This window comes from Andrena cerasifolii, chromosome 11 (genome assembly GCF_050908995.1).
Source record: "Andrena cerasifolii isolate SP2316 chromosome 11, iyAndCera1_principal, whole genome shotgun sequence".
Lineage (NCBI taxonomy): Eukaryota > Metazoa > Arthropoda > Insecta > Hymenoptera > Andrenidae > Andrena > Andrena cerasifolii.
In genome coordinates this window covers 10,067,868-10,093,844 of record NC_135128.1, presented here as the reverse complement: position 1 = coordinate 10,093,844, position 25,977 = coordinate 10,067,868, and the positions used below count along the sequence as shown (strand labels likewise).

General features: G+C 48.3%; 1 protein-coding gene across 1 annotated transcript in view; it reads left to right on the top strand.

The window, feature by feature from the left end:
• The window catches only part of LOC143374522 (uncharacterized), a 49,406-nt gene that overhangs the window by 10,426 nt on the left and 13,003 nt on the right, over positions 1-25,977 (top strand). Inside the window, exon 2 of the mRNA XM_076822706.1 lies at positions 7,824-9,462. Coding sequence (XP_076678821.1) covers positions 9,181-9,462 — 282 coding nt within the window. The 5' untranslated portion in view covers positions 7,824-9,180. The remainder of the gene's footprint in view (positions 1-7,823; positions 9,463-25,977) is intronic.

Here is a 25,977-nt window from a genome sequence, read left to right as displayed (position 1 = left end):
TTAACATACTACAATGGTAGAAAAGCTGGATAATCAGTGGAGTCCTGTCGACGTAGTAAATGGAAATTTATACTGTGAAACTTCGGATTATAACTATTGTTGGCTAAAAACGAATGGCAGTTCGACTAAAATAAAGGAATTTCACAAGTAATTGACGACGGTTGCAACCAGAGAACGAATGATTTTAGCCCTAACGATTCATTCCTTCCTACAGTGCTAAAAACTTTTTTCGGAATCTAGATTTGATTTTTAATAGCGTACCTTTCAGACGAAAATACATCCGTTGATTTCTATCATTCGATTCGTCTCTGACACGAATAGGGTTCTATTCGTGTAAAGGGTATTTTTAACGTAACACTTGTGTCTAAAATCCAATTAGTGGGTCCTAGTGTAGCGAGACCCTCGTGAGTGGTTGGGAAACATTTGTTTCTCTTGAACTCGGAACGCAGAAGAATTATTAACTTGTAGCAGAATTCAAGGATTCTTCTGCTTATTAAAGGGCAGGAAAGCACTTCTCTTGCGGAAGTTTGAGAGTTCTGCTAAATCAAAGGTATAAATTTCAAAGTGTTACGTCATAGTCTTCTTCCCCTGCAGTGCCAATTAGTCACCACAGCCAGCAGCACCACTTTATTCCAGTAGCACGTAACTCACGGACTCACAGCACGTTCCATAGATCAGAATATCCTAGAACCGAATAATCTAGCGATCCATAGTGTAAACACGAAACTGTTTCCATATCATAAGCACCGGGATCTCTGTTTACCTGTCGGGATAATCGAGAGCCATGGAATCGATGTCTCCATAATCGCAACCCCGCGTAATCAGTATACGGACAGTAGACCAGCGCTCTATTATATTAGGCTTAAGTAGAAGGAGTCCGTACATAGTCAGACCGGCGCAGTAGATTAGAACAGTTACCACGTAACGACAAGATATGGCCTCCGATTGTTAAGAATCGTAATGGGGACAGTGTTTCTAACATCGGGCGTGAATCCTGTTTTATATTTACGACCTAAAACTTTCACGCATCCCCTGTGAAGTGACTTTACTTCCTTGAGTTATTCTCTTGCACTTGAGCCTGTAATGGAGAGTTCGAGGACTCTTTCCTCGTCTCTCCTTTCAAATAGACTCTACGCGCTTGCATATCCCTCGCAGTAGTTTTCAGAACCGAGTCAGAGCCGTCGCCAATTCCGTGATTCAATTTACAGCGGATAAAACTGAAGTTTGCGTCGGTTTCTGCGGCCAAGCAGATTCTTCACGCGCAAGACACGTCGCTGGCCACTCGTTTGGCTATCGACCACGACTGCGAGAGTGGTGAAAGATCGAAGTCTCCCCGTGTGTCCGGCGCGTACAGGAGTCCAGCGACGGAGGTGAAATATTTGATTACGATACCGCAGACGCGGCAGGCATACGTTATCTCGCGGCGTCTGCCGCCTTATCGATTCTTGGCACTTTGAGCGTCGCGGGGGCATACTTAAGAGCGCTAGGGGGGGTAGTTTAACTCGCGACGTCACGTATCCAATAATTCTCCAGGGGCTTTCGAAACATACGGTCGATCGCGAGCAACTTCTGTCCCTCCCCTAAATCACATTAAGCCCTGCAAGCCCCGTAACGATACGATACATCAATGAAGGGCGGGGGAGGGATGGAAGCACGTGGCGCTGGACAAATTTCTCTTTCTCTGCCCTCCACCTTCCGCGTTCCGAAATTCGCTTAAGCGGACGTAATCCCGCCCCGTCGGATCCTTATGAATGACTCGACACGGTCGTCCCGTCGCCTCCGCCCCTGTTCACGCGGAAACAACGCTGGTAACGAGAAAACGATATAATTTCCTTCTGCAGGCCGTCGACGCGGCGAGACTCGAGACGAGGCATTAATAATCCCGCGGGAAGGGACCGGGGAATAGGGGGATGCTGGCGGAGCGGCAGCGAGTTCACGGCGATATCGGGCCGAAATATCTCCTCTCTCTCGTCTCTGCCACTTTTCCGATTCCGGCGGCCGCGTGCTTGATGTACGAGCGAAATGTCCTCGATTTTCTCGAGTGCACTTCTCAGATCGGGAAGCCGATAGCGTGTCGATAAATTACGCCGGCAGATTCGCCGGGCCGATTTTTATTTATTCATCGCGGACGGATGGGCGAGAGAAGGGCGCGGATGGACCGAACAGGCCGTGGGCGAAGGGAAGAACGACGGGGAGAGAGCGTCGGGAACCGTTCGTCTTACGGGCCGAGGGGTGGGCGTACGTGCGAGGGTCGGGAGGACGCGGGGGGAGGTTAGGGAATTACGACTCCAGGTAAACTCTCTGCGATCGGATAAGAACGAGTTCGACGCTGTCACCGGGGAAAAATACGGGATGAACTCGGCCTGGTGAACGTGCGCGTGTACGTATGACCATTGTTTCGAGTGTTGAGGCCACGGTGGCTGTGCAGCCTCTGAAACTTTCACGATTTCGGTCTTAGAGCGGGGCTGAATAAATGACGAGGAAGGTTAAGGAAACGCCGGGCAAGTGGAAAGGGTGACGAATAGAGGAGGAAGAGGAGCGCGAGAAGGAAACGAATCGCCGGTATTGCTCCTTCAACGCGGCCGAGAATCGTTTTACGGATAAGTAAAGGCTGGTATAAAATTTTACGTAATGGCGGTTTCGTACTTCCACCCTTTTATGACTGCGTAACGAAGCGCGGAACGGAGCGCTTCCAGGGAATCTTCGGATCCCCATCCCCGCCTCGTATCCGCGGAGCGTGCTTTATCTCGGCCGTATTTTTCTACGGTTTTACTTTTAAATGTGATTGCCGCTGGTATTATGCGCGACCGTGATTGCGCCCGCGAAAAGGAGAGGCTCGTCCCGCGCGGCGGAAAGCGAAGAGGTTAGCGGATCTTGTTTTATCGATAGGTACTTGGACCGCAGATCGCGAAGGAACAAGGTCGATATAAATGATGAAGTGCTTAAGTACTGCTTGTCTTCCGAATAATGTCCCTCCCTCGCGGGTTTCCGAGAAACTTTAATATTTCTGTGACAGTGGCTTCTAAAGGAAAATACTTACTTCTGCTGTAGGCAAGTTCAATTCAGGCCTAGTTCAGATATATTTCGAGAGTGACCCAGATGGAATTCAGTTTTATCAGAGACCTAAGTCAGATCAAACACAATCCCGAATCAGCTTTTCTTTTTAACCTACTTCCAAAAAAAGAGCATCTCAGTTCGAGGTGATTTTGGTGAAACTTATTGCATTTAGTTGGGCTTCAATCAACTTAGGTCGTGCAGAAAGGATTATCAAAATCGGTCAAGTAGTTTTGAAGTTACATAAAAAAATAAGAAATCTGATTCATTAATCGATTTCATGATTATTATTACGAGTAGCTCTTTTCATAGGCCTATCGATATTTTTGTAAATAAATGTAGTTATACAACTTAAATAACTAAAAAGTAAAAAAAAATATTAAAAAATTATAACCGACTTAAAAAAAAATAAAAAAGGACCAAAAAATGAAAAATAATTTTTTTCCTTATTTAATCTACGACTCTCAATATTTTGAAGTTGCCCCAGATTTACACAGTGCAAATATTGAAACATAAAAATATTGAGAGTCGTAGATTAAATAAGAAAACAAATTATTTTTTACTATTTGGTGCATTTTTATTTGTTTGAAGACGATTTTAATTGTTTTTAAATTTTCTTTTAAACCACTTACCTCAAAGTTGCAATTGTTGTTCTAAATCTATCCACAAAAAAGGAAACTCGTGGAATATTTAAACATCCCAACACGCATTGCCCTGACTCCAATGAGATCCAAAAAGCACATATATGCACCGTACCACCTAACATCACACGCTGCTGCAGTGCACCACCAAAAAGGAGACACTGAGCTTCATACGACACTGCTCTCAGCATCTAAGAAAATACCTCGAGTAACCTTTCATTCGCTGGCATCGCGGCGCCACCCAATTCTCCACGGTTAATGAAAAACCCACGGCCGTAACGGGGTGCCTTGAGTCGTCATTCGCAGGATTGCTTAATATCACCGGGGGCAGCGCTTTGACGAGGCCTGGCTATAGAATCCCTGATGATCCGCGTAATTAATTTTCCCGTGCCACTGGGCGATGGCCGATAAGAGGGATAATTACAGATATTACGGGTACATAATATGCCAGGCCTCGATTCCTTCGATAGTATTCGCGTTTCCCGTACACAGGACGTCGTGGAAGTTGCCCGCCCGTTGTGCCCCTGGACGCATTCTTGCTGCAAGTAAAAAGAGGAGCTGGGGGGGGTGAGGGGAGAACCAGCGACAAGTACCGCTCGCTGAAGCTATCGGTATTCTAATTACTCGCAGCACGAAAATAGCGAGGAAGTTGGAACGCGTAATTACACCCGGGGACGGCGCCTTATTAAGGTATCTCATTTTCTTCAGGGGCTACGGGGACCCAGTAGGTCGATGGCTTCGGCGCCGTAGTTCTTCATCGAGTTTTATCCAATAAAGGTGCACCGATCTTCTCTCCGCCGGAGGTACCCACGGCGAGTCACGACCGAAGAACCACGGCGGGTCAACATCGACGGCTAATACCGCCGGCAAAAAGCACCTTTTCAGGTTTAGTTAGTTTCTACCCTCAACCGGCGCCCGGGCCAACCCTGGCTCGAACTTCCTCTGGAAACGAGCGGACACCTTGGAATTGAATTACGTCGGACGTGGACGACGATCTTGTTAACAATGCCGGGGCGAGGTTCGCGACGCGTTTCTGTTGCCGCGGCGGCAATCAGGTTGCAACGAATTTGGAACCGAGAAGGTGAATTAATACGGGAATTGGGGGCTGGAAGTTTGCTGGCTAACCGTGAGGACTGTTAATTGCGCCTGGATTATAAATTGCAAATAGTCGCCGCAGTGGAAAATGTCACCAGAGGTGACTGGGAAGAATTGATCTTGAGTGGGACTCTATTTTTGGGGAGTGATGTATCGTCAATTGCGAGGAAAAATTAATTAAGGGAGGCTACCTTCGTAACAGCTGTTATTTAAGAATGACTGACTAAAATATCACCTGCCCGGTCTCAGTAACTGGCGAGTGTAATTCAATTTTAATCGAATTTAGTGTTTCTCAAGCTTTACTTCGGGAGGATTTACTCAGAAGCTTTGTGCCTTTCATCCACAGTAAGATTGATACAATCCCTGAGACCATAGAATCCTCGAAGAGAGAAGCATGCTACTTACTAAAAGGCGCAGGTTTGCGCAAACACGAGAAATGTACCACTCGAATCTGAAACTCGACTGCCATCCCCTTGCAAACAAGCGATGCAGGAACTAACTGGAGTCTCCACAAGTTGGAGCTACTTCTCCGCTCTCGCTCTTAGTTTCGAGGGGCCGTGTCAGGACGATTCGCAGCGTTCGCGTCTGAATTTTATTCGCGACGCTTTAAAACGTCGCCGGCGCGAGAAGCTCGCACGCGACGGGATATAAAGCTCCGTGTCGAAACTTCCCGAGGGTATCAGGCACGCGGTGCCCGGAGAATAACGTCGAAGAGGAGGGAGCCTCTGTGACTCGGGGGCTTACATCAGCAGTGATTAATTCCGGAAGATTAGGGAACGCCGCCTCTGGAATTACAGCGAAAATACTATCCCGGAGTCGTAGTGTCGGGTCTGCATTGGATCGCGCTAATTAGCAGGCGTCTGAAGGGGAAAGAGGATGCCAGGGGATGCTGCCCCTTCGAATCTTTGAGGGTGGAACGGTAAGATGTAAGTCCCGTAGATTGGCTGAGCCTTTAACATGCTTTTAACCCGAAGTTACATACATTCGCGATTAAAAGGAAAGTACTTTCAAGTTCCAAGTGGGTACGAGGGGGCTCTGGGAACGGCGAGCTTTCTTGGCACGTTCTCATACGCGGGCTTTCATGCGAATGTTACGACTATTGCAGTCTGGGGAGTTTCGAGCGAGAATTAGCTCGGCGCGATTAAGCTTACGTTCTTGGATCGAGATTATCGTTAGCGCCAAGTGATTTAGACACGGTTGGACTCCATGGAAAACTTCCTACGTATGTATGTACACGTACATGTACCCGGGTACGCGCACAAAGGCGATAACGTCCTTAATCCGCGCGATCGTATCGAGAACAATGGGTTGTCCGTCATAATTCCCTTTACGCGGGTTTATCGTGCTTAAAGCACCCTTTTTCTACATTGTCCCCCGGGGGGAGGGGGATCTACTAAGGGATTTCTTTGGCGAAAGCCGGTAATTAAAATGTTCACTTTTTTTCCTGCGAGTACCGCGATACAGTTCTCGGTGCTTGGTTTTGCAAATGTGTGCGTGTCGGGTATTATAAAACTGTTAATGGTCTTAATGATCTAGTACCGTGGGATCTAGTGGATTTAATACTTGTTTTAACAGGGTTCCCTTTAGCGCTGACTTTGTCGTAGAGCGAATCTGTTTAACTCTTTTTAAAAAAACTCATCTCCCAGTTTCACCTATTTCTTCAAACACGCTGGAGGACTCGTAACCTACCACCGTCATGTAGATACGACGCTATCGTTTCCTCCGTCTTCTCCCTCCCCCGCGTCGTAACGCAATTAACAGGGGATTCGGGATTAGCCACAGAAGAATTACAGAAAGGAAAATGGCATCCGAGTGGCGCGTATACGTAGACCGACAGAAACAGGATTAAGTGGACAGAATTCGAGAGCCTGAATCCAAGGTAATTCTCGCTTAATCCTCGGACATGGTCCTGCGACGAGAACCCGTTCGCTCCGTTCCAATGCAACGGGAGTATTTTCATCGTGGTATCGCCCGTCCAAAGATAATCCCATCCCCGATATTGCTCCCATCTTTAATGCACTCAAAATCCATCCGCCGCTATGGTACGTCCGTTTTGGATCAACAGAAATAAGATCGGCCTGCCTTCTATATCGGTGGACTTACGTTACTTCTCAGGAAGTTCCTTTCGAGGAGGACTGATCGGTCGGCAGCTCCCATCGATCCCCGATTACTTTCATCCCTCCGTACCCTCGATATATATCGCGCGGAAAATAGTTTCATCCGAACACGTGGATGCCACGTAATGAAACAAGACAGGGTTTAACGCTTTGCTTCTCGCCTGAAATATTATCTACACCCAACTTGGTCTCCAATAAAACAAGATTCTGGGATTGAAGGTGTTCCAACGTGGATCCAGATTACGTACGAGCATTAATATGTTCAATTATCAAATATCACGTAATTTAGAAGAATCGCGAATAGAATTCGTGGAACTTGATCGGCAAGCTTTAACAAACTTCCTCGTCTCTTATCACAGGGATCTCTGAATTTGGTTTTCTGTATTATACACCTGTGTGCTGTGGCATTACTTAGCATAGTGTCGAGTTACTCTGAGTTCTACCACTCACTGCTATCATGCTGCTCTTGCTACTGAAATTTCAGTCATCCCAGTATCATGCTGGAATTATACTGTTACCAATGCAGTGACTTCAAAATTCAGTGACCATAGATGGTCACCAGCATTTTTAGGCACACATTTTTTGGCCGAAAATTGTACTTTTCATTGCTCCTGCTCAGATTTCGAGGTCACCCACATTTCGCGGCGAAGCTGCAATATTCCTCCCCGTTCTTTCGCCAGGGTTGTCTTCCCCGCGAAATATCCCACGGTATTACGACTCGCAGCCACAACAGCGAATAATCCCAGTCGGAATGCAAGGCAATAAAGTCCTCGGACGCATTAGTCGAGCGGCGATTTCCACCGACGATCAGGAGGGCCCAGCAATTAAGCCCGCGCAGTGCTTGCCGTTAGAACGACCGCGCGTTTCACGACCCCTGCCTCGGCCGCGATGTTCTGACGGATGTTTTTATTTGCAGATGCGGCGAGAAGGAACCTCCACGGAGCTGCGGGGGCACGAAAAGTCTCTGGTCCCATTAGGCTACATTCCCGTAAACCAAGAGCCGCCGAGGGGAGCGTAAAACGGAGGAGTTCAGGCTGAAGCTCCATAAAAACCGATAAGGGAACGCGATTATCGAGTGCACGAAGGGGGATATCGAAATAGGGGAGAGCCCAAAGGCACCGGGAAGGAAAAAGATTGGCTGAATTTTCATCGCGGGATTGGAGGATGAATATGAGAATCGACGTGCCTCGCGACGTCTCGCGGATGGCTGCTCAGCGAATGGGTACATTCTGCCGACGCGCGGCTGAGGGATCCTTCATTACCACATTCCATGCGGAACGAGCGATTTCCTGGTCTTAATCCCACGAGAATAAGAGTAATCCGTCGAGCGGAGGCATCGTTGATCGTAATAATCAAGCGAATGCGATAGTATCGAGCCCCCTGATTGCTTCCTTAAATTCGAACGTCTCGCTAATAATCGTTAAGTAGGCCGATCACCCTGGGAAACGGCGGGAAGTCGCCGAATAAAACGCCAGGGAGGCTGAAGCAAGGGAAAAGAGGCTCGCCTCGTCTTCGTCGGTTTCCTTTGAATACCTCCGCTCGCTCCTCTTTATCTCGGCCAGTTTCCATTCAGGCGACGAACGTCTCACCGTTTCACATCCTCCCACGTCGTGCCCATAAAAATATAACGGCTCGGGTCACGGCTTATGGGGGGCGAGAGAAGGACGGAGCGGGTCCGCGCGATACCGCAGGATCGCTTGGTATAATCTCATAAAACTCGCGGAAGAGTCCATCCACGTGGACAGTAAAGCCGTCGACGACGTTCCAAAGCCTGGAATTGGCACGTCGAGCATTCCTCCAGGACACTTTCGACTGTATCCGACGCGATAGGTGAACTGGTTGGCGGAAGAATTATCGTCGATGCGAGTTACTGCTGGCGTCAGAGGAACTTTGTAAGGAAACATCTTCTGGATGGTCTACTTGTGCCGTCGGTAAGAACTGATGACAGTTTGAGGGTGGGACAGAGGTACGCGTGAATGATCGTTGGTGCGAGTTACGAGTTGACTTAAATTTAATTCACTAGCAAGAGGACTCTTAGACAGTTTACCTACGCTACTCTTTGATTCCAATGATCACTTTAAGAAGACGCAGGACTTCTTTTCGTGGTAGACAGGCGTGAGTACTCGTCAGTGGTAGTTACAAGTGTGAAACGATCGGGGGTACGCAGGACCAATTGTTTTTGCTCGAAGAGTGTGAATATCGTCGACTGGGTCTGTTGGTATGCCTGAGTGGAGGTGTCTCCTTCATTCCTGTACTGAGAAGTGTCGTTGAGGATGGACCACGTGCACATGAAGTCGAGGTCATCCTCGAAGAGCAATCCCACGAAGATGGGGTGCGAGAAGGCTACCAGGCGGCTCAGGACGATCCTGGTGAAGGCGTCTCGTCTCGGCGTCTCGACGACGGACGTCGCCAGGTTGCCCAGTGCCAAGAAGCTCATCCCGCAGAGGGATCACGGATGGAAGTTGGCGGTGTTCCTTTTGCTGATGTTCGGCGGGGGCATGATCGTCGCACTGGCCTGCACAGTGAGGAAAGGCTGCTCGAAACTGGAGGAGATCGTAAGTAGGACTCTAAGTGAATTTGGTCGTTGAAGACGTTGGCTTCCTGAGCCAAATTTTTCCCGGAGGCACGAGCCTTTCGGGTGCAGGAAATTGCTGGGAAGTTAAGTCGCGGACACTCGTGGCGTGGAAGCTGACGTCTTCAGATTTACGTAGACACACTCGTCCAAGTGTGATGAAATGCAAAATGGTAGGAGTGTTGGTCAGCTACGTTCTACGGGGGTTGTTTGGCACTTACTCGATATAGTAGAATAATACTAGAAGGCACCTACGGTCAAAAAATTGCATTTTCGTCGTCCTTTCTTCGATACCAATTCAGAGTTTTAGGAAATACATCTAAGATCCTTCAGGAGTCTGCTTTTAGGAAACCCCTGGATGTCTTCATCCCTCTACTCTCGTTGAGAATACCATTAAACCAAATGAAGCTAAACATGACATCCACGACAGCCCCCAAAATTCCAACAACAGCCCCAACCCCCATAACTCCAGCCACAAGCAGCGACCCCATCCAGTAACAATCACTAACACCTACCACGGTCGCAAGTTTCCCTCCCCTGTCCCACGAAGACACCACGATGAGCCAAGACCGTTCGCAAGGCCACACATTGGTTTTTCACCTCGTGCACAAACTTTCTGCTCGTAGCTGTCGGCGGTGTAGCCGCACAATGTACTGCGTGCATGCGCGGGGTATCGATTGGTGGCAGCGTGTAGAAGGGAGAAAGCGAAAGCACGGGAAAGTAAGACGGAGCGAGAGAAAGCGTGGGTGGCTTGGTCTGGCGGAGGGCAAGAAACAGGAGCAGAGACGGCGAGGGCGACGGAGGTGGAGGGGCCGTGTTAACGATGTTTCGTGTAGAGAGGAGGCCGGGCGCTGAAATTACAGATCAAGGGGTTTCTAAACAATTACGCTGTCGGCAGGAGGTCAGGCCGAACAGCGTGAGGTTAGAGGTTACGGCTCGCAGGAGCCGAGGCTTGCGGCCTGCGGCTGGTTGCGGACGAGGGTCGAGGCTAACAGGAAGTGCTCTCTCACCGCTAGCCAATGGCCGGGTGGCTACATCGTTGGCTGCTAGAGAAGCAACGCTACTCCTATCCTCTGATATTCCCTCGGGAGCACTGTTCCCATTGTCCCTTCGGGGCAAAGAGAGATAGATATGTTGGGGAGAGCAGAATTTCGGAGGTCGAGGATAAGAGTGGAAGGTAGCATGGTCAGGAGTGGTTGCAGCTTACCTTCTTCGCTCTCTCTCTCTCCCTCCCTTCCTATTTCTCTCTCCCTGTTTCCCTCACCTTCTCCATAAGCTATACACCAGTTACCAGCGCGGATCGATCGGTCGCAATAACCGCAACTTGGAAAGTTCCCCCTTTGAATCGTCGACAGGATTGCTAGCGATTTTCACTGACGTGGCACGAAGCTGGCCCATGATCATCGGCCCACCGACTGATTGGCGGTCAGAAACATTGCCCACCTCCCTACCTTCCTGAGACCTTTCCACGCGTTTACCGATTCACCTGCGGTATTCTCATTTCACCCTTAGACGATTACGTTGTTCCCAGTTCCTGGGCGGGCAGGGTCCTTGGGTACCTGGGCCATGGGACTCGAACGTCGACGTTTCGATGGGTCGAGAGCAGGAAACACGCGCCAGCGGTGGGTGTAGCGTCTCTTTGATGTCGACAAGCAGATCGGGTCTCTGGGCCATCGCTTATATACAGCCTGTTAACGCTATCTCCCTGCACGCCTGATGGACGCGGATGCATATTCGGTTAGACGACCCCACGAGATACAGGGCGCCGGTGGTGGACCATAAAATGTAAAGCAGGGCGATCAAAGCGTTAGGTAGGGGTTGATGAAGAATTACGTGGCGGAAGTGGGATGCAAGCTCCAGGGATGAGAAGCAGAAGGTTATAAGAAAACTGATATAGAACGGCGAAGTAAGGTGACGAAAGTTATGCAATTCTGGGAGCGTGTGTCAAGTGTCTTGCACTTAAAGATTCAGCTGCAATCCCGCCGGTTTGCACTGTTTTACGCTCGGAGAGTGCAGGGATCCGGCGGTTATGCAAGCAAAGGGAGAAGAGGGTTGAACTCTTTTTCGTATAAGAGAAATATGAAGCTCGGGGAATTACGTAATGCAGGTAGGAGGGCAACGAAACAATGGCGGCGGAGAACGTTCTCTGGCTGGGTGCATTTCCTGGTGGCGATTCGACGCTGAAAATCCACGTCTACGCCGTGAAATCCCATCACGGGGACGGCATAAATTTCTCCGTCGGCTGAACCCAACCTCCCTTTTCATTCCCAGTCCCCGATGCAGCTCCACAGATACCTTCTCGCAATGTCATGACTCGCCTGCGTTCCTGCAGCCGTGTCACCCAGAGATCGGACATTTATGATTCCGTTCGTTCCTCATCATGCGTGGAGAACGCATCAGCTCGTCGTTCTGACCGATGCACACGCGTGCATATAGGGTGCTCCTCGCAAATGCTCGTCACGCTGCCTCGATCGCAATAATTTGTGCAAACGACGGATCTCGGAACGAAATCGCGCGCTTTTTTTCCGTGGGGACGATACGCGTGTGTTTTTTTTTTTTTAATTGGACCTTGTCGAGCGAAAAATTTGCAACCAGATTCGGGACAGTGGTAAATTACGATTGCGAGGTCGAGAGGGTGCGTTACAGCGGGGGTAGGTGTTTTATAGAGGAGCTTAGAGTCGGTCAATTTGTAGGGAATATAATAGGTATTTACGTTTTTTTAGTGAGTGACACACCGAGGACTGAATTTCTCATTTAAGGGCCCAAACGCTCAAGAAATAGGTGATTTTCATGAATTTTTTACAAGAAGAGCTTATAACATATCCTAAAAAATGTTTTTGGCTTTTGTTAATACACTCGTCAGGGTACAAAAAAAAATTTCTTTCCATGTTTTTGGTTTTGATTCATTTTCTAGGGCGCACTTAATGAAACGCTACCAAAAGAGAGATGCCTAAACGGTAACCACGATTTCAGATGATCGAATGAACCGATTAAAAAAAACTTTTAGGCGTTTGATTCATAAGTGGACGCGCTATCATCCTCTAGCGTAATTTTTTGTAACACGGATTTTTTTATCTGCACATTTATGCGCGAATATCTACACTATTTCGATCAAATGTAGTTTTGCTGTTTTATTTGGTGTTATGACTATTTAAAACCTACTTAATCCCACCAAAACTTTATTCTAATCCACAGAGTAATTCCCCTCAGAACACTATAACAATTACATCACAAAATATTCCCCTGCATCCCCTAATTTTGAAGATATTCAATTTCCAACTGCAATTCCCTTTACCTCGTCATCCGAAATAATGAAGTAGCAATTCAATGGAAACCATCGCCACAAATTTCCGTGCGAGCCGCACCGATAAACGATTACAGACTGCCAAAAGACACATCCCGCTTAAGGGGTGGGTTAATGATCAATTATACAAATCACTGTGCGCGTTCTCGCGTGTGGACTCGTTAGGGAAGACAGGTGGCATCCGCGCTGTCCGGGCGTAGCACGCGAATCAACTAGAAATCACCCGATTCGCGGACAGATTCACACAGGCCAGCAGAATTTCGAGGTAACCCCTCGGACAGCTGTATGGGATGGTCCGTCAGTCGTGTCAGGAATATGATCCCCGACTGCTCGTCGCGTCAGATTTGTCTCTGCGCCTTGTAATTAATTAATGCATTAATTCACCGTCGCCAGTCTCCATCGTTCGACCTCTCCGCTTCGGGGTTAATCAACGGGAAAATACAAAGAAGAGGGAGGGGGTAGGAGAGACGCGGACGAGTCCAATTTCGCTAATGTACTCATTCTGTCAGGATCTCGCCGAGCTTGGGTTTATTGTTCGGACGCCCCCAAGTGCAGCTACTTTTTAGGGATTGGCCCGAGAAGATGTCGGTGCAGCGCGGTCGAATGAACCGAAGGGAGCCCCGCGCAAGTTTATTATCGGCGAAACTTTCAAATTTCTGGGCGACCGTGAGAACCAGACGTGGCCCGCGCAGTCATCAATCAAACACGACCAAAACGAGTTTGCGAACTTCGCTGTGCCCACATAGATCGGGCGCGGAGACAAAAGGAAGAGGGAAGAAGGGCGACTTTGCTAGACCCTCCGCCAGGCTCGTGATAACCAGGGTCAACATAAGTTGCATCAATCATCCTGGTCTGCCGCGGGCTATCAGAGAGCGCGACAAATATATTTTACTCGCCCGGCCGGCTTTAAAAGCGCCGGGGATAACGAAGGCTGGTGGAGGAGAATTAGAACTGGGACGCGTGAAGATCGATTAGCAAAAGGAATCTCGTTCGCGTCGAGGAAGAGGCGACGGTTCCACGCGACCTTGTTTCGTTTCCTGCCACGGGGGCCCAGGGATGACGACGGGCGGCGCTCGATGCTAGAAAAACGAATGCAAATGGAGAAACGCTCTCGAACGAGCCACGTCGATCCGATTACAGCGCGACCCGCGGACGGGTGTCACCGGCCATTAGAGGGAACTTGAATTTCAAATCCTGTTTCCGTGATTACCGCGGCGGAAACGAGCTGGTGAAAGAGAAGGAAGGAGGGGAGGATAGCGGAGGGAGGATTTGCGAGGGGAAGGCACGGATCCGTGGCAGCTGGTGATCGTTCCGGTGATCCCCTTCTCCCGCCCGGCCCCGAAAACTCGAGCCTCCGGATGTCAATTTGTCCGCTGACTTTGCGACGCTCGCCCACGTGCCTCTTCCGCGGCGTTCTGGATTATCAATCAGACTTGCGACGAGGGAAGAAAGTTGCCCGCTTTACCAAAATTGCGGGGTAATAACTCGCCGGCCGAAGGAATCGGGGAGGCCAATTTCGATGTGGAACGACGGGCATGAACCGAAACGCGACGTTGTAAATTTTCATTTCGAGGCTGTAAAACGTTTCACCGGGTCGGCGTAACGTAGCCAGGTTCGGTTAAATATTTTGCTTTAAAGCAAGCGTTATGCGAAACTTGCGCCGTGAAACCTGCGGTATAGTGGCTTAGGAGCCTGAATCACGCGGCGAAGTAAAAACTCGGAACTCTTAAAAGCTCGAGGAACCATTGCAGATGCGGTATTCAAGTTTCACTTGGCAGCCAGTAGCGTTGTACTCCGAAACTCCGAATCTGCGATCTTTGTGAGTTACGAATGGAAAGGCTGTTCTTTCCTGGCTATTATTCGTTGATGTTAAACTTTTGATACTTGCTCGGTACACTGGAAACGCGGTTGGAGCGCTGTCTTAGAACTTTAAAGGACGATTGTGGCGTGCTGAATCTCCTAACAGCAATAATACTCATAGCTACAGCTGGTCCGCTTAGGCTGTCTGACCACGCACGGGCCTACGCTCCTTAAACCACTTCGCACCGTTCACTTACATTTCTCATCGTACAAGGAAACACAACCCGAGTTGGACATTATTTAAATAACGTATAAAAGAAAAGTTACTTTAACTTCAGGTTATTTGACGAGTAAAGTTAATTTTTTTATTTTAACCCGGGTTAACTTTACTCGACACTTGACGAATGAATTTTTATCTTTTATTCGTTATTGGAAATTTTTTAAAATAAAATTGTTGCCCATCTCTGAACACAAGTAACATCGATAGATCAATCATCTGGGTGGCCACTAATAACGAGAGTGATTTAGTCACAATTAGGAAGATCTCTAAAAATTTCTAGGAGGGGAGGAATCAGCTGTTGCTTTCTTGTACAATCAAAGTTCTTCAATCCAGTTCTTCTCCCTTCAGGGCCAAGGGAATCTACTCCCTCGACCCATTCAGGTCCCCAGCAGCGTCGGTTATTCAAAAATGGCTGTCACCGGCGAACATAAACTCCCATTCGATAGATGGACGCGTCCCACGAAACATCCGCCTCGCAGGGGTGATCCATCCGCGGGAAGAATCATATCGGCGCGAAATCCATGCGACGGCCCGTGTATCGACTATAATGCGGCGCTGAACGATCCTGTAGTCGTCAGTGTTAGTAACACGCAGTGTTCCGAGATAATGTCGAGCCTCGGTGACATAAAAGGTAGAGAGCAAAGAGGAGGAGCAGCGGCAGCAGGAGGAGGCGAGAGAGCGAGCGTAAATAGAAAACGAGAGAGATACGTAGGAAGGAAGAGAGCGAGCGCAGGAGTGGCGAAAGAGTGAGTCGAGGGGGTAGGTTCGCTGGATGGGTCGAATGGGTGGAACGGGCGGAATGGGTGGAATGGGCGGGTGGATGGGCGCTAGAGCGTAACCTGATATAGCTGCCAGCAAGCTGCCGTAGACCGGTATCGTATCCTCCTGCCCCTCTTCTCTCGCGCTCTTCTCCCACCTTCGCCATCCTCCCCTCGACCCCTCCGCCTATCGTCTGACTGCATACGCTTCCTAGAGATGCACGGTTACCCAGGAATATTCCCTACGTAAATGCAGCGTCGATGTTTTCTCAGCGTCGAGGCCTCTCGACAGTTCCCTTCCTCCCCTGTCCCGCTCTCTCCTCCATCCCTTTATTCCACGGTTCCTTCTACCCCGGTTTCTTGTTCTTCCCTCGTCGACGTTCTTTCCTCCGCGCCCTCTCGCGCCGACGCCTTTTTATTCGCTGATCCGGAATACAGCAGCTGTTACACCAGGAGCCGACCTGATAGGGCAAATGTTCGATATTCCTCGAGACAATCGCGGATCCTCGGCCTTAAACCCGGTGTAGGCGTACGCTGAACGCGGGGGATGGAATAGAATATCGTTTTGTTGCGCGGCCAATCTGAGATGGAATTGCGCTCCCTTTTATCTGCCCCCACGTGGAACTCGGAGCAACGATGAATCGTTGCTGCACGGTGTATAGGCGTAGGGTCCAAACGAATGCTTCACAGTTTCGATGCATGCGCAAGACCTCCCGGGGTACCGTAATACTTTCTCGGAAGAAGAAACGTTTGCATCTCCGAAGTGCCTAGTCGTCGAGCGTACGTTTATTAAGCTCTCTGTATTCCTCTCCACGAGGTTTGCCGAGCGGATGCGTGTGTGCACCCCACAAACAACCTGTAGAATTGATTTCCCTCCGTCATCTTCGGTTCGAATTTCATTCTTCGCGGCAGAGGTCCCAGCAAGCCGGAGCGGAGCATCCATCGTCGCCCGAGGAGCTCGTGCTATTGCTCTCGACGCGAGCATGCTGGGGAGGGTCTACTTTAAACGGACGTAAAGAGGAGATAAAAAAAGGAAGCGGGGCTCCTATTCAAGAAGCCCCGGCGCGGGGATTAAAATTGATTACGCGCGGCCGTGTTCTTCCCCCGACCAGCGTAAACTCGTGTAATTTGATAATATCACGGAGGGCCGAATAAATAGTAAAATAGCGGGATTGTGCGGAACCCATTACCGCAATTCACCGCCGCTAGTTATGAAATATTCTTACCACCATCATGGTCGCTGCAAATACGCGAAAACGCGGGGGAGCGTGGAGGCTTGTTCGCGCCGCTTGCGAGCTCATGAAAGCTCCTCTCCTCCGCTGGCTCTTTTGTTCCGCCCCCTCCAGCTTGTTTCGCGAAATTCGCCGAGAATTCATCGTCGACGCGCGGAAGACAAATGCAGGAAATAGAATTACCCCTTCGCCGCGCCGTGGGAAAAGGGGGGGGGGGGGGCAGTTATTAAATCCGTATTCGCGATGTATTTCTAATTAGAACCACAGGCCGGGTGCCTCGCTGCAGGGCGACGTTCCGCGATGAACGAAGGGGCTCCCTTACGTTGGTTAATTAGTCTGGTGTCGTCGGTACTCGTTACGAAGCGTTCTTATCGATAGCAGTCCCTTTGAAACGATATCGTTACCGAACTTCCCCCGTTACGGTTTTGTCCCCCCGTTTACGGGAACTTGAGAACTCCATTATCCTCGCGCCCCTTCCCGCTCGCAGGCATTCCCGAAAACCAAGCTACACCATTGACCGAGATCCTCGAGGAAACTGCCTGGAGAATGCCACCCCTGGAGCAAATGGCCTTGAACTCGATTAGACCCTGGAATCTGGGTATTAGAATCTCTTTTTACACGTCCGCTTCCCGCGTTCCACGCCGGCTATAACCCCCACCCCGAGATGTGGGGGTTTCACCGACTAATGTACTCGACATTAAGGTTTCGCAACTGGTAATTAGATCACGTAGGTATTCGTTGAGCGTAATCTTAGGTATAATTTTTACTTATTACGCCAGCGGAACCGGAGCCTCTAATGGAGTTTCTCAGGGGAAGGATTGGTTAAAAGAACAGAGGGTAAGAGGGATTAGTGGAAATTATATTAATGTAAATTGCACGTGATTCTCATATTTTGTTTATTACGACGTAGATTAAATCCTGGGGAATCTTTCAGGCTAGCTGGAGCTTCAGTTGGTCCGTGAAGCGATGAATTTTTATCACGAGCATAGTATTCTTAATTCCGCGGTAAATCTCTCTCAATATTTGAAGCAATTTTATTCAATCCTGCACACATTCAAGCACGAATCCCCGATTTTATCTTAATTCGCGTCTCCAGAATCACGATCCTCCATCCGAAATTGATTCCCCGCAGGTAACAAAATCACACGCAACATTAGCTCCCGCGTCGGACATTTTAAGCTCACTTTAGCTGCTCGTTAATCGCGGCGCGTTTCCTCCCCGGTAAAAGTTACATCGCGGCTGGCGAAATTTATGACACGATGATCCTCCACCTACCACGAAGCGAATGCGCGCGATAACTTCATCCAGGTGACGACCGCCGAAAGTTGCTCGCCCCGGGAAGTACGATGTCAAAGCTGGTTGGATTAGGGCGACCCTCGCGCCTAATCCAACCAGCTTTGCTAATTACTCTCACCTCGTACGTGATCTAGTTAATCCGGCGATATTCTACCGGCGGGTGTTCCGTTGAAAAAAAAAAGGTGCGCCCTCGTCGTACAGCGGGGCGTCTCGTCACCGTCCGTAGGCGGCGATAAAACGACGAGAGGAGTGCGACGGACAATTTCGTTTTCGCTTGACGAGAGGTCGAAACGAGGCGGGTAACAGCATCGGTGCCAGCAGCCCAGCATCCCGGCCGATCCACGGTAGGATCTGGCAGCAGCTGCGCCGCCGCTCGTGACTGCAGCTGCATCGAGGTCGACCGTATGTATAGAGGAGAGAGAGAGAGAGAGAGAGAGAGAGAGAGAGAGAGAGAGGAGATAGAGAGAGGAGCGGAGGCCGCAGTGGGCCCTGCGGGGCGAAGGAGGGTTCTTGCATCCGGCAGGCAGGGTGCTAGTGCTGACGTGGAGCACCGTGCACGTATTGCAAAATAGAGGCAGAGAACGGCTGATGCAAGGGAAAGGGCGGAACGGCGATGGAAAAGAGGAAGCTAGGACACGATACGCCAGCCGCGCGGACCTGCCACGTGGTCCAGGCGTTTTAGAGAGCGGCGCTCGAGATGCACTCTTTTTCGCCCTGTCCAGCCGCTGAAAATGGCCAGCTGCTTGAAATTATTCTGCAACCTCGCGGGGCCCAAGTGGTTCCGTTCTTTTAACTATTTTGATTAATCGGCCATTTCTGCTTCTATTAGGATGTGACTGCGTGAAATGGGTTGTAAGATGAGAGAGTTTTGTTGGGATTTATATTCTGAATGTGGTCCGACGATATTATGCACTGTTCGAGAGGAAGAAGGGAAATGAATACATAATTATTAATATTGATGATAAAGTCTTTATTGTACTGTAGGGAGAGGCGCAATTTGCTGCATAGTGTTGAAACTCCATCGTGTAAATCGAGTATAGGTGCACTTGATTAAAGGTACTAGGCAGTCGTTCCTGTCTAAAATGAAGCATTTCTGTTTCAATTAATAAAATAGAAATAAATTGAAAGTGAGACTTGTTCTTTGATGAAGTTTATTAACATCATAAGCTTTGAAATACTTATTTGTTTAGTCAAAAATATGCATTATATATGACGCTACAGATGGATCATTAAAGAGGGTTTTTAAAGAAAGTTTCTTTTTTTGCAGTGATAACTTAAAAACGGAGGTTTCAATTGATTCAAAACAAATTCGAGCATCTGCACAAAATGTGTAGTTTCGGACCAGACCTAAATTGAAGTTAATGAGAACTCTTATTCCTTATGAAAAGAAACTGAAACCCCATTTAGATTCCAGTGATGAGGTTTTACCACCCCCAAGCCCCAAAAGATGAGGTTGCTTTTCATAAAGAATAAGAGTTTTCATTAACTTTGATTTAAGTCTGGTTCGAAACTACACATTTTGTGAATTAGTTGGAATTTGTTTTAAATCGATTGGAAGCTTCGTTTTTGAGTTATCACTACAAAACAAAAGAAACTTTTTTTAAAAAGCCTCTTTACTGATCCACCTGTGGTGTGATATGTAATGCCTATTTTTTTCTAAACGATGTTAATAAACTCCATGCCAAAGAGCAAGTCTCAGTTTCAATTGATTTCTTTGGTATTAATTGAAACAGAAATGCTTCATTTTAGACAGGAACAACTGCCTACTTAGTACCCTTAAGGTATCGGTTCCATCTACGTCGAATATCCTGAAAAGTAAAGCCACTTCTAAAACATTTTGTCGAATATTTTCTACTTAATTTATCATTTACATTCCCTACTCTTCTGGCTACACCGCCTATACAGAACCTCGTGCATTCGCAGTGCAGTTTGCAGTGTAACGTTAGAAGCATTCACGTGCGTGAGGTATTGACCTGTGTCTGATCAAGCGCGGGCCATTTCTACTTGTCCGCGGTATCTCCCACGGAAACAGTTCACGAAGAGGGTCAAAGATCTTCGCTCCCCTATGCACTTACTGTATCTTCGTAGTGTCAGATCAGAAAATTGCAGCTGAAGTAGCCCAAAGGGTATAACTCCGGGAAAAGGAAATGCCTCGGCTGTACCCAACGCAAGCTCGCCTAAAAGGAAAACAGGTGTATCGTATAACATCCCCTACGAGGCAAAACTACCGCCAAACAAGATAAGCTTGGTATTTCGCTTAGCGCCATTAACCCGTTAATCCTTAAATTTTGCATCCCCTGTAAAGCAGCCAGAGGCTCGAAGCAATTACACGATTGCCACGCATCCCGAACGAAGCTCGCGGCTCGCCGCCGGCGCGGCTAATAATTTCCCTCGCGCTTCGAATCAAACTTCCCTATGAAAGTTGTCGCGCGTCTGCCTTCCATTGTGCCACTAGCTCGCCTCGTTCCAACTTTCGTCCGCCAGACGACGGGAGTTAATTAATTATTGCGGCCGTAACGCCGAAGGATTCATCGCGATCAGCGACGCGTGTCTCCAGGACCGTGAATTCGTGGCCCATCGCCTGGCCGGAACGAAAGCTCGGTGACGAGCGTCGAACCACGACGTCGACGACGAAACGGCCTCTGTGTACGCGTAATTACAGTTCGTTCTACTAGTTTCGCCGGCAATCCCGCCGATCGGCTGTCAAGCGCGGCGTTTCCGCTCGGTACACTCGCGTAACATGCCCGCACACGCGCGTACTAAAATTCGTTTCCGATTCAGCGTAGCACGCTCAAACGCGCATTAAAACTCTCTCACCCCCCCCCCCCCCCCCTCCGCGGCACAACCCATCGACGAATTCAAGTGTTTCCCGGGGAATAAAACGACCCGTTCGGAAAAACGGATTTCCAACGAGTGTTTCCGTAATTTAACTACGGGCAAGTTTGAAGAGACACCGAGGGTGGAGAAACGTCGCGAAGAATGTCGTATCGAGGCGCGTTAATTAACCGGAGGGGATCGTTTGTGGACGAGTTAATCGATGGGGTTCGTTTGGGTCGCGTTACCGTTTCACTGGAACTGGTCTCGCCGAGTGGCTGCCGCCCCTCTCGATTCGGCCAGCCTAAACGAAATACGATGTATTTAATGTTAGACGGAAAGTTGAACGGTGTCGCGGGGCGTCAGCTGTGTTGCCTCGGAGCGGGTAACGAGGGAACAGATTGCGGGCTTAATTAACACCCCTCCGCCGAAACTCCGAAACTGCGAATTATGCAAGAAGTACGGAAAAGTGGCGAGGCACCTCCTTTTTCTTCCCGACGGCCGAGTTTCTTATTACATCGTTCCGCCGCTTTATCAAGAATTTAAAGTTTCGCTCTGCACGGAAGCGACCGGCAGCGGCATGATACACGCACCGGTCTGTACAGGCAAGTAAAAATTGAATAAAGGGCGGATGAAACGTCGACGCGAACGGAGACTGGCGTCGCGGAATTATTCATCAAAGAGACCCGCAACAACAAGAGTTGTCGTAATAACGGTACTCGGAAGAAAGCTTGATTATGTGTGCCGCTAACAATCCATATATTTCTTGAACTTTCTGTTGCGCCAGCAAGAACAGACTCCACAATTTCAATCTGAAGTTCGTCGAGCTTCGGTCCTTTGATCGAATAAAAGGGACTTTTACGAAAGCATTTCCAGCATCTTACGTATATTTCATCGACGACCGCTAATAAAAATATCGAAAGCTCGTCGTTACGCGCGCGCGTTTCTATCCCCCGCGGAACGTAGGGGCGCAGGAAGTTCAGAAATCGCAGCGTCAGTAGTTCACGAGTGGTTGATAACGCGTCAGAAGGACGAGGGGATGGAACAAGAGGACGGCTACAGCAATAACGCGCGCGGATATAAAGGGAAGCCCAAGAGGGAAGGGAGAACGCGGTCAGAATGGGACAGAGTCGGGGCAGAAATCAGCCAGTGGAAATATTTTAGCGCCACGGGGCGAATCCCTTGATGACAATTCCAGCGCAACCAATCCCGATGGCCCTTTGCAAGCCGCGCGCACTACTTTTTTTTTTTTGTTTCCCCTCCACTGTAGATCCGCGTCGCGCGCGTTCCACGCACGCCTCTGGCCGGAAGCGAAATTTCCGTATTACGCTTCGTGCCTCGATATCGCTCCCTAGCCCATCCCCTTTCCTTGCTTTGATCAGCGTTCCTCGAGGGAGAAGGACATCGTGTTGTGGCCCTTTGTGCGGCTACAGCCGCGTTCTCTGAAAGGTTACGCTGGCTGGGATCGCTGCGGGCCGTGGCACCATTCACGGGATGCGAAATTAATATTAAAATATGCGCGAGACTTGCACGGATTGGAGACACGGAATTCATTAGCGCGTTCTTATCTCCGCGCTGCTCCCCTTGGCTTTCGTTTCCGAAGCATTCCCTATGCTAGGGTCAATAGCGTTCCTCCGACTTTACCCAATCAAAAGATACGCGTTTGCAACCCTTTGCGTCGCGGTCCCTTTAGGGGTGTAGCGTATAAATTGCTCCGTTAATACTGGCTCGGTGATTGCGCATCAGGGCGGTGGTTTTGATGGTGGGTTTGGGAAAGTGAGAATTAATAATGCACGTGTAGTGAAGTTACTAAGGGGTTGGAATAAATGTAATGGATGGATGAAAGAAAGTTTGAGGAGAGGTTGATAAGGGTACTTAAATGACGTAAGGGTAATTTTGACGATATTTTACACCCTCCATCCACCCAGTATAAGAATTTGTAGAATTTTATATTCCCTTAAAGGTTTATATAATTTATTTAACTCGGTCTCGGGAAATTTCAACTAAAATTACTTTCCTGAAATATTAATGAGAGAATTTGTATTTATTGAAAATTAGGTTAAAAAATATTACGTAAGACGCTACCTGACTCCCTCCCCCGTAAGAAAACGTAAGAAATTCACGACCTCTTCCTCCCCAAAAAGCCTTACATAATTTAAAGGCGACCGCTAACACAGGCACAGTAACTTGACGAGACTTCAGATTTCTCGGAAGAAACTAGTGAAACGAGTCAATAACAGGGTCGACTAATTCCTCGGACATAAAACCTCAAGCTCCCCTTCTTCTTTTCTCGTCCTGGACGTGGAAGGCAAATGACTTCATCCATAATCGCTGTTTGTCCTATACAAATGAAGGAGGCCAGCTTCCTGAACTTTTCCGCCATGAATAACCTCGCCGCAGTCTGTGAACATAAATCAGACGAACTTCGCTTCACTCTCCTTCATAAATCAAACTACTTATCGCGCGTCAGAGTGCGTCACTCGGCCGTCCACTATTAATCGAACATCCTGTAGAATAAATCACGCGATGACACGTATGCAATCTTTCCCTCCTTTTAGCAAAAATCCCGTCGATTCGTATTCATTTCTGGCCACGAGCATTTCGTTTACTCGAGCATCTCCCTGGAAGATTCAGGCACGCGGCCAAGACGCGGACGTCGTCGTTATCGTGGCCGTTGGAGCATATGCCGTACGAAGATGTCGCGTATCCGGAATATCGATATTCGTATCGTGTACTCCGCGAAGCGTTCTCCACCGAGGGCGGGTAATACATTTGCCGCACCGTGCCTGCTATCAATCTGGCGAGCGTACTCGTTTTGTTTAGCCCTGGCAAATCCTTCCGTCCAAGTCGAACGGCCGGGAGCCGGCTGTTTCTATGAGCTCGCGATGTTATCGCAGTAAAACTGCGCGAAACGAGGACGAAGTAAAAGGGAAGCAAGGCACAGTGGGTACCTCAAGCGACACACTCCACTAGGAAGTTCCGGAACGTCGACGCGTAACGAAGTTACAAAACAGCCGAGGATAAAAATTGATTATCGAACTTGCCGCTCCGGTCTCATCTGTTCGGAACACCTCTGCTCGCCCGTTTTTTACCATCGCCAAACGAGAAGTTCCCGTTCCCGGGGCATTCTGTCGCATCGATTCGAAGCGGCGGAGTTACTTTCGAACTTGAAATTGCATATTATTGGATTCTATCGGCGTCGAAGATATTTCACGCTAAACTACAACGGCCACGTCCAAATCTGTCAGCTTCGATTATTCTGCGAGCGTGGTTCGCACCCGGTATTCTCTTCCGCGTTGAATCCTCGCTCTCAGTGCTCTGCATATTTTAATTGAAGCGCAGAGCTTTTTGGTTACCAGACAAATGTTTCACAATTTAATATGTTTCTTCGCGTTTCGAGCCGCGCTCAAAGTCCTCCTCAGGAGCGTTTTAAGTGGAGCACCGCTGACGTTAATTAAATTGCACGGAGGGGCAGAAAATTTTATGGTTCTCTCATTTCGTAAGAATCATCACTGAGAAGCGAACATTTTAAAAGAACCTACACCGATTTCTCTGCCAGCAAGCCATTCCCGTGTAAACAGCGAAATGGAAACGCTGACTAAACGATTATTAGTAAAGAGCAAAATAAGAATCCTTGCGAGAGAGAGAGAGAGAGAGAGAGAGGGGGGAATTTGCAATTCAAATTCTGAGAAGTAAAAAGTTACATTGGTCGTATCATTCTCCGTGCTTTGGTCGCGTGATCTGCGCGGGGCTGAGTATTTCGCTTGTTCCGAGCGTCGAATCGAAAGCAACGGTGCCACGACAAGCTTTTTTTAAGGGAAATAACGACACGAAGGAGAATCGATCGTGCGACAATTTATTTTTAATTACTGTTTTGAATACATACGCGGCTGTAATTGTTCAATCGTTAGGCAGTCGCGGCGAGGAATTGTCGCTCCGCACGCGACAGTTTAAATCAGCCTTTCGCTCGGAGCCGCGTGCCGCGGAAAATCGCCGCGGACGTTGATCGATGTGGAATCAGCCCTTATACAATCCGAAGAAAATTGCTCATTCTGCTAACTGCACGAAATAATGTGGCAATCAGTGGGGCGGGATTACATTCTTAACGAAGTTTGGAATAATTCAGTCGCATGACGCTGCGAGCACGACGTTTTGTAAATCGAACGTTCACCTTTCAACGGGAAACGGCGGTGCAACCATTGCACCAGCCCATTTTCTCCAGTTCTTTGTCACGGGCCATTCTCTCAAGCGAATGCTTCGTCACGTGCAGCGTACATTCTACAGAATAATTCGTGATTGCGCACCTACTCATGCTACATCTTTGATACTCGTGTAAGCTTTGTGTATGGGTTCGTGAGCCTGATATGCTCGAGAGAGGTGGGGACTGGAGAGGTCAGGAAAAGTAAATAGATAGATGGACAAAGTGACAGTTAGACTCATAATTAATTACATTGATAATTCGTGAGTGAACTAATAAATAGGAATCTTTAAATACTGAAATCTACAAGTAGAGGTTTCTGTAAGAATCTTTTGTTGAGACAATATAGGGAAGCACAAACATTTAATTGTTGATTCTCTATATTTTTGGGATAGTATAGCACGTGGGAAGTATGCAATAAACAGTTATTATGTAATTAATAATAAATCTCTGTATTTTTAGACGAATCAACCTTGGGTTTTTGCTTAAGAAGGGAACCCCTTTATCATATTATACACGTACAAAAACGGGAATAAATGCTGAGTATAGAAATATCGAGGTGTTGATGTTTCCACTCGATTTAAGACAATATGGATCAGTTGCGTCTTATCGTTTTCTTATATGGGGCTAAATTATTCTAAATTAAACAAAATCAAAAATACCGCGCTAACACGCAAAGTGAATAAGTATTAAAACAATTAAATAAATAAGATTAAACGTGGGGTGCATTCCACGAGGAAAGGGCCCCGTTTTAAAATCTAAATTTTGGTGTACCTATTCGTTAGTTTCTTCCGTCACAGTTGGAGGACCCATTTT